The sequence below is a fragment of the Eretmochelys imbricata genome, chromosome 2, assembly GCF_965152235.1.
Source record: "Eretmochelys imbricata isolate rEreImb1 chromosome 2, rEreImb1.hap1, whole genome shotgun sequence".
NCBI lineage: Eukaryota > Metazoa > Chordata > Testudines > Cheloniidae > Eretmochelys > Eretmochelys imbricata.
This window is the reverse complement of record NC_135573.1, coordinates 118425423-118434656: the sequence shown is the minus strand read 5'-3', so window position 1 is coordinate 118434656 and position 9234 is coordinate 118425423. Positions and strand designations below refer to the sequence as shown.

Below are 9234 nucleotides of genomic sequence, written 5' to 3'. Positions count from 1 at the left end.
TCACTCAGGGTGCGTTTTTTTCACACCCCTGAGCGACATAAATTATGCTGACAAAAGTGCTAGTGTTGACATAGCCTCACTGTCTTCTTCTAATACACTAGGGCAAGGCTGCAAATGCCTTGAGTATCTGGGTTGCAGATGCTCATCTACGCCCGCTCTGACATCCAAATAATAAATGGTGAAATCTTGTTTATGAGCTATTAAGTGTCATAAAACATAATTCAACAATAGCCACAATGTCTATGCTTTGGACTTAGGCTCCCTGGCAATTTCTCTTTTACTTAAATTAACTCCATATGCTCACAACTTCAGGCAGCCTCGGTAGTTTTTGGTTGTACCCCTGGTTTTCAGTATCCCATTTCTTATTTGGTGTGACATCTAGGGGCCACACTCCCCAAGAAGTCCTGAGCACCTGCCTGTTCACCCCCTCCCCTTTGTTCTATAATCACCCCAAATTTCCTGTCCCCTCCGCCACCATCATCCACCCACCCGCCTCTTAAACGCTGGGTGCGCCCGCCGCATGCAGCTGCCCGTGTCACTGCGCCGCGTCCAGATCGCTTGAGCTATGGGGGACTCCCTTCCCCAGCCACTTGTTCTGTGCTTGCGCTGCTGGGCCTGGAGGTGGCTCTTTACAGACGCTCCCTAGAAAAAGATCCACCGGAAGTGACTTACTCCCTCCCCGGAGGGTGAGGTTCGCTTCCGGTGGTCGCCAAGCGGGTGCGTTTCCTCGCCTCGACCCTTGGCGTCTCACCGCGCATGCGCTGTGTCCCAGTCTCACCAGCAGCGGCGAAGGAGTTTGGAAGTTCAAAATGGCCGCCGCGGTGGAGTCCGTGCTGCGGGAGCCCGAGTAAGAGACAGGGCGGCCCCTTTGGGAAGGTGCCTCTCGGGGGGGAAGTGGGAGGGAGAAGCTGTGAGGCGTCTTGTGGCGGGAGGTGGCTGTAACGGTCGCCAAGGCTCATTTGCCGGGGGGGGGGGGGGGAGGAGTCGCGAGGGCCCTGGCTGGGCCTTTGGCCTGAGCCCCAGCGCGGGCCTGGGCGGTGGGACTGCACGCGGCGTCCGTTTCCCCAGCCCCACTGAGCTCGAGCCAGGCCGCGACGGGGAGAGGCCGTGCACGCGCTTGGAGTTCGGGGCTCCTCGTGCTCCTCCCTTCCCGCCTCGGGCGCCCAGGGGTGGTTGCTAAGGTGCTGAGGGGGAGGGTCAGTCCCGATGTTCTTGTTTTTTTCCATATGGGCGCGTTTTAAACCCCCCCCGCGCCGCTATCCCGATTTTTCACACTGGCTGTCTGCTCACCCCGAGGAGGGGTGTTGCTCACCCTCTCCCGCCCTAGGGCTGCTGCTCGCCGGCCTGCTCTCCCCTAGTGAAAGTGAGGCCGGCTCCCGCCGGGTGGGGGTATCCAGAAGCTTGGAGGCTGGTCCATACCCACTGCACTGGCAGCTGCCTTTGGGGAACGCAGGCCGTGCAGCGTTCTGGGGTGAGGAGGGCCAGGGCCAGGCTTGACTTGTGTTTAGTACTGTGGGCGTTAGAGTCAGGGTGCAAAGCATTTTGTGAGAGAGCAAGGATCTCTTGGACTTTGTTCTTCATCAAAGGCAATCAATTAACCAGACCCTATCCTCCTCCTCTTCCCTCCCCCCCCCCAACTCCTCCCATGTGGACATAGAGCTAATTTAAATTGGCAATTTAAAATCTGCACCCTTGAGAGACGTGATTATGCCAACCTAACCCCCAGTGTAGACAACACTAGATCGATAGAAATCTTCTGTCGACCTAGCTATTGCTTCGCAGGGAGGTGGCTTGCCTAGGCTGACTGGAGAACCCCTTCTGTAAGCGTAGGTAGTGTTTTCACTAAAATACTACAGTAGTGCAGCTCAGATATGCTGGTGTAGTGATTTAAGGTCTGGGCTACTCTAAAAAGATAGGGGGATCCAGCTACGTTGATTAGGGGTGTGTAAAATCCACAACCCTGAGTAGTGTAGTTAAGCAGACCTAGCCCTCAGTGTAGACAGTATGAGGTAAATGGAAGAATTCCTCTGCTGACCTAGCTATCCTTTCTCAGGAAGAGGAATAACCTGCACTGATTGGCAGAACCCCTCCCATTGGTATAGGTGATGAAGTGCTAGAGCAGTGTAGCAGCAGTATTTTATGCGTAGACAAGCCCTAAGTATAAATATATAGCCATACATCAGCCATGCCCTCCCAACCTCTTAAATCCTGCAGTGATCACTTACTCTGGTGATTTTACCCACCATGAGATGGGTTCATGAGGGCTTCATGGGCCGCAATTTGGGAACTACTAGCTTCATATAAAGGGGAAGGGATTCAGTCAGGGCATTTTAGACATAGTGTTGGACCTGTCTTAAATTGTAATCTGATTTCTGGCTGTAATAGTTTGAAGGGCTTTTCCTACCAGTTGCTTTTCAAAGAAATAAAAAACAATAATACTGTTTCTGGGTCACATGAAAATTCATTTTAAAAACGTTATAATGGTGCAAAAATGTTTTATTGTAATATCTAGTTAATAGCAAAATATGTTGACTTTAGTAGGCCCAAGCTTTGTGTATAATATTAGCTATGTGTTCTCATAGTAAAGTAAATTTCCTAAGTATTCTCTATGGGTGTATATATAAAAGGTTAGCTTACTTAAACCTTTTTGCCCAATCTGTGATATTCTAATCTTATAAAATTGGGGCAACACCCCTCCCATCAGAACTACTTTGGGATTTTTTGCCAGAATCCATAGAATTTAGTTAGCAAGAGTTTGCTGGACTGTTTGTTTATTTATTTATTATCTTCTTTCTCTCTTTGGTCCTATTCCAACATTTTCCAGCTGGTATTGTAAGACAGGAGTTTTTAATTAGGTTATTTTAGTGCCTGTTGTTCTGTACAAAACTTCATAGAAATTCCATAACACTATGCAAAACCCAGCACAGGAGCCCAAAATCTGGTGACTGAGAACAATGCACACAACGCTTTCATTAACTGAAATATTTACCTAAATTCTTCAAGATTGTTTTATTTAAATTATGGGGGCTGTCTGTCTGCTTGTTTTTGTCTCCGGTTAGTACATTGCCCTCCTATGCAAGAGAGCTGAATTCTGTTCTCTTGCTTCCTTATGTTTGACAGGGCCTGGGTGCACTGGAGAAGCAATAGGATCAGGCTGTGCCGAGAAGGTATCACGTTCCCCTGAAGCAGTCAGGATAGCAAAACAATGAGCAGGGTTGATGGGCCCTGGGGTCCCTTCAGCCTTTTAAGTCAGAGGAAAAGATGATGAAAGCAAAGGAGGGCACGAGGATTTTTGGGAGCAGGTGCTCAGGTTGGGAGAACACAGGAGTGTTTGAGTGGTGGTGGGGGCACATCTTAATATGGAAGATCAAGTTGAGGGTTCTCTCTGCTTGGTGTTCTTCCTGGTGTTCTTCCTGGCTTTCCAGTTTCCATCCTTTTACATTCTGTGACTCCTCCTACCACTATTCTATTTTCTTCTATCTCATTGGGGACCAAGAGTCCACATGCTTTGGAGACAGAACCTGCCAAACTTTCTGCTGATTTAAATTGTGTACTGAAGTCCTAGTCTTTCTCTGCATCAGACTGAGAAACATCAGTCAGCAGATAAAGGTTCAAAACAGTAAATTTAAAGGTTGACAAATGGTACAAATGTCAATCCGTATAAGGTTCCTGGGGTAGTGTGGAGATAGAGACTGACAGAAAAGTTCTGTGTTGGGAGTAGAACTTACTAGAACAGAAGTGGGCAAACTAAGGCCCATGTGCCGTATTCAGCCCCTCAGGGCTTTGGGTCCAGCCCGCAGGATTGCCATTCGTGTGACGCCGCAGGCCTCGTGCTGCTCCTGCAAGCTGCCGGCACCACGTCCCAGAGGGAGCGGAGGGCTCCGCGTGCTGCCCTCGCCTGTAGGTACCGCCCCCAAAGCTCCCATTGGCCACGGTTCCCTGTTCCCAGCCAATGGGAGCTTTGGGTTTGGAACCCACAGGTGAGGGCAGCGCTTGGAGCCCTCTGCTTCCCTGCACCCCACCCCCATGGGCCACAGGGATGTGGTGTCGGCCATTTCTGGGAGTGGCTTGGGGCCGGGGCAGGCAGGGAGCCTGCCTTAGTGGCACAGCGCCACTGCCACCCTGGAGCCGCTCCAGGTAAGTGGCGCTGGGCCGGAGCCCGCACCCCTGCCCTGATCCCCATCCTGCACCCTGAACCCTTGCCCTGAGTCCCCTGCCATACCCCACACCCCTTCTGCACCCCAACCCCCTGCCCTGAGCCCCTTCCTGCACACCACACCCGGTCCCGCACTCCCTCCTGCCCCAGCCCTACATTCATGGCCCTGCATGCAATTTCCCCACCCAGATGTGGTCCTCGTGCCAAAAAGTTTGCCCACCCATGTACTAGAACATACATTTGTAGCTAAAATTTGTAGGGCTATGTCTACACTACAGCCTATGCCGGCAAAACTTATGTCACTCAGGGATGTGAATATTCCACTCCCCTGAGTGACATAAGTTACACCAATATAAGCACTCATGCGCACAGCCTTATGTTGGTGGGAGAGCTTCTCCCACCAACATAGCTTATGCCACTCGCAGAGGTGGGGGTTTTTTCATGACGATGGGAGAGCTCTCTCCATAGGCATAGAACATCTTCACTACACGTGCTGCAGATGTACCGGTATACCTGTACCACTGCAGCGCTATATGTATAGACATGGCCTTAAATTCATGTGGATTGTGCATTAGAATGAATGGAAAATATAAGCCCCTGGATATACTTGAACCTGTTAGTTCGGTGGTTTCTGCTAAGTGGTTAATGCTGACCTTTAATTCTCATTCGTGGCTTCCTGGTGATCACTGTTGAGATGAATGTAGTGGTTGACACTTCTCCGAGTTTAATTCCCTGCCTATTGAAGTTAATGGAAGGGCTTCCACTGATTTGAATAATCTCTGAATTAGGCCCTAAAACTTGTTGTTTCAGGCTATGTCTATACAGTGCATCTTACAATGGCATGGCTGTGCCGCTGTGGCCACACCATTGTAAGGTGCTCAGGGTAGCCACTCTTTGTCACTGGGAGAGAGCTCTCCTGGTGACAAAATAAAACCACCTCAAATGAGGGGGTAGTAGCTTTGTCGCCGGGAGAGAGTCGCTGCCAGATAAGTGCAGTTCACACCAGTTCTTTTTGCCGTTAAAACTTTTGTTGTTCAGGGGTGTGGTTTTTTCACACCCCTGAGTGGCAAAAGTTTTAATGACGAGAGTGCAGTGTGAACATAGCCTTTGTCTGTCTGCAGATTTGGACAGAAGCATATTACATACTACATGGGGGGTTAAATATTGCTTTATTTCAGTGAAGCATATCTACATTATGCACAGTATGCATCCGATGAAGTGAGCTGTAGCTCACGAAAGCTTATGCTCAAATAAATTGGTTAGTCTCTAAGGTGACACAAGTACTCCTTTTCTTTTTGCGAATACAGACTAACACGGCTGTTACTCTGAAACCTACATTAGGGTTTGCTCTGGTGTAACTACTTAATGAAATTACAATAGTGCATTTGTGAAAACTTTTCTGATACAGACAGATCTCTGATAGTCAGAAGGGCTAGAAAATTATAAACAAAACCTTAATTTTGTAGAGAGCATTTTGTGCATACCAAAAATTATAGGGGAAGATCTGCTTGCATAGAAATTTGCATGCATGGAAAGAGTAAAAGAATAAACTATGTATAGTTTGAGTAATCAGTGATGGAGAAGGAGGGAGAAAAAGACAGGTAATGTAACAACTGTGACAAATATATAAAGTAAATACACAGCAAGGAGTGGGAGGAAATGTTTAAGGTAGTACAGAGAACTGCAACAAAAAGTAATAGGGTTAAAATAAAGGAACTCTTAACATGAATATCAGGAAAATCTTTCTCATGGTGAAATCTATTAGTCTGGAGTAATTTTCCAAAGAGATTAGTGGAAAATCCACTGTTCATTTAAAAAAGAACTGGAAAAGAAGTTTCTGAAATACCCACTCTCTCCATGAGAGATACCAATACTTATATCATACTCATCCGCAGATTTTTTAAAATGTTATTTTATAAAAGTTTCTAGCCTTTATGAGTCCACATGTGAACTATGTGAAATAAAAGATCAGTCTTTCAAATTGGAAATATTTGGCTGATTCAGTTTACATACTCTCTTATACAAAGAAACACTTCTGACAATTTAATACAAGCACCAGTCAATTTTATGGCAGACTTCTAAATCAGGAGTGCATAAAGGAAAATAGCAGTCAGATCACTATCTACAGTAGAGTGAAGAAAACTGATATACTTTCCTTTCCAACCCAGTTCGTGTATTACTTTTGTATACAAAGTAATGAAAGCTTATAACTGGGATTGTCAAATTATTAAAAAAATGAATTGCGAATAATCACAGTTTTAATTGCACTGTTAAACAATAATAGACTACCATTTATTTCATTTTTTTTGGATGTTTTCTACATTTTCAAATATATTGAATTCTCTTACAGCAGAGAATGCAAAATGTACCGTGCTCACTTTATATTATTTTTAGTACAAATATTCGCACTGTAAAAAAGATAAACTAAATAAATAGTATTTCTCAGTTCTCATACAAGTACTGTAGTGCAATCTCTTTACTGTGAAAGTGCAATTTACAAATGTAGACTTTTTTTTGCATAACTGCACTCAAATAAAACAATGTAAAACTTTAGAGCCTATAAGTCCACACAGTCCTACTACTTGTTCAGCCAATCACTAAGATAAACAGTGTTTACATTTATGGGGGATAATGCTGCCCACTTCTTAGTTACAATGTCACCTGAAAGTGAGAACAGGCATTCCTGTGACACTGTTGTAGCCGACGTTGCAAGGTGTTTATGTGCTAGATATGCTAAACATTCATATGCCCCTTCATGCTTTGACCACCACGCCAGAGGACATGCGTCCAGGCAGATAACGGGTTCTGCTTGATAATGATCCAAAGCAGAGTGCACTGATGTACGTTCATTTTCATCATCTGAGTTTAGATGCCACCACCAAAAGGTTTGATTTTCTTTTTTGGTGGTTTGGGTTCTGTAGTTTCTGCATTGGAGTGTTGCTCTTTTAAGGCTTCTGACAGCATGTTCCACACCTTGTCCCTGTAAGATTTTGGAAGGTACTTCAGATTCTTAAACCTTGGCTCGAGTGCTATAGCTATCTTTAAAATCTCACGTTGGTACCTTTGCGTTTTGTCAAACCTGCAATGAAAGTGGTCTTAAATCAAACCACATGTTCTGGGTCATCATCCAAGACTGCCATAACACAAAACATATGGCAGAATGCAGTATAACCACAGAGCAGGAGACATACAATTCTCCCCCAAGGAGTTCAGTCACAAATGTAATTAATGCCTTATATTTTTAACGAGTGTCATCAGTATGGAAGCATGTCCTCTGGAATGGTGGCTGAAGCATGAAGGGGCATATGAGTGTTTAGCGTTGTCGGCTATCCCTCGAGGTTGAGGATGATCTCTTTCACAGGTTTTATTTTTCATGGGTCCTTTGGTGACTGCGAAGTCCGATTGTTGAGCCACAGGCTCGTTGGCAGACATTGCAGGTGGTGTTGGAAGACAGGGTTGCGCCGCCATTGCTGCGTGACAGCTGTCTTTCCTTTCTTTTCTGGCATTTTTCTGCAACCTGGGCAAGGCAATTTTCCTCAAAAGTGGATGTTCCCTCTCTGACAAGTCTTCGCCAGTTATCCCTATCCTGGGCTGCTGTCTCCCAGTGTGTGCCACACCTTTTGATGTTATCCTGAGGGTGTCTTTGAAGCATTTATTTTGGCCTCCCCATTTCCTTTCTCCTTTGGGGAGATGGGCATACAGCAGTTGTTTCGGTAAGCATACATCAGGCATGCGCACACACTGCCCGCTCCACCTCAGCTGGTGCTGGATAGTAGGTCCTTAGCACTGAAGATATTGTTCTCTGTGAGGGCACTGACATTAGTGCGATGATCCTTCCACTTTATATTGAGGATCTTCTGAAGAAAGTGCTGGTGTTCCAGGTTTTTCAAGTGTTATCTGTAGGTCACCCAAGTTTCGCAGCCATAGAGAAGAGTTTGGATTACCACCACTTTATAAACAGCCCTTGATTGCTTCTCTGAATGTTTAGCCTAACTGGCACGTAAATACCTTACAACACTGACTACAAAAGTGCCATGCGAATGCCTGTTCTCACTTTCAGGCGACATTGTAAATAAGTGGGCTACATTATTTCCTGTAAATGTAAACAAACTTGTTTGTCTTAGCGATTGGCTGAACAAGTAGGACTGAGTGGACTTGTAGGCTCTAAAGAAGCATGTCTCAAATGCGGCCACCAGGGGTTTTTCCTGTGGTCACGACAGCCTCTTGCGCAGAGATGAATGAGGGAGGAGGCAAAGCAGCGGTCCCTCCCTGCAGCACCTAGGGGCTCCAGGGGCAGGCTTCAGCCCCCATCCCCTGGTTCAGCTGGAGCCTCCGCCGGTGGGCTTCAGTCCCATCGTCCCATCCCCCCCACACACACACACTCAAGCCATGGGACTCTGGTGGTGAGCTTCAGCGTCCCTGCCCAGCTTCAGCTGCCGGGCTCCAGGCTCTGGGTTTTAGCCTAACCGGGGTGGCACGGCTCTGGCGTTGGGCTCCAGGCCACACCCTCTTGTCTCCAGCCGTGGGGCTCTGGCTCTGGGCTTCAGCAGGACTGGCCTTACCGGGTGTTGTGGTCAAGAGGCAAGGAGTGGGGTGAGCCTGGGGTGAAGGCCTTCAGAAGGGAGTCTGGGGCAATGGGGGGTTGGGGCAGGGGGGTGAGGGAGGTAGTGGGGGCCAGGGGCACCAAAATACAACTCCAAATTATTTTTATTGAGTCTGCAAAAAACAACAACCCTACATAAATCAATTCCAATGTTTTGGACATATATATATGCATATTTATTTGTTAATTTAGTATTTTAGGATAATTTGTCAGAGTTGACAACCAGCAAGAGTTGGTGGCTGCACTCTGAGGCCACCAAAAAATTGGTTGTGAGAACTCCTGCTCTAAAGTTTTACATTGGTTTGATTTTGAGTGCGGTTTTGTAACCAAAAAAAATCTGCATTTGTAAATTGCGCTTTCATGATAAAGAGATTGCCCTACATTACTTGTATGAGGTGAACTGGAAAATACTATTTCTTTTGTTTATCTTTTTACGTTTATATTATTTTTATTACAAATATTTGAAGTGAGCACT

General features: G+C 46.4%; 1 protein-coding gene across 8 annotated transcripts in view; it reads left to right on the top strand.

Annotated features, from left to right (window-relative positions):
- The first annotated feature begins 700 nt into the window (after positions 1 to 700).
- PRP4K (pre-mRNA processing factor kinase PRP4K) overlaps positions 701 to 9234 on the top strand; it is a 49310-nt gene continuing 40776 nt past the window's right edge. For all 8 annotated transcript variants that reach the window (XR_013345212.1, XR_013345215.1, XR_013345214.1 and 5 more), the window contains exon 1: positions 701 to 847. Coding sequence is in view for 1 of the 8 variants with exons in the window: in XM_077810696.1 (XP_077666822.1) it covers positions 810 to 847 (38 nt within the window). In the remaining 7 variants the exon portion in view is untranslated. The remainder of the gene's footprint in view (positions 848 to 9234) is intronic.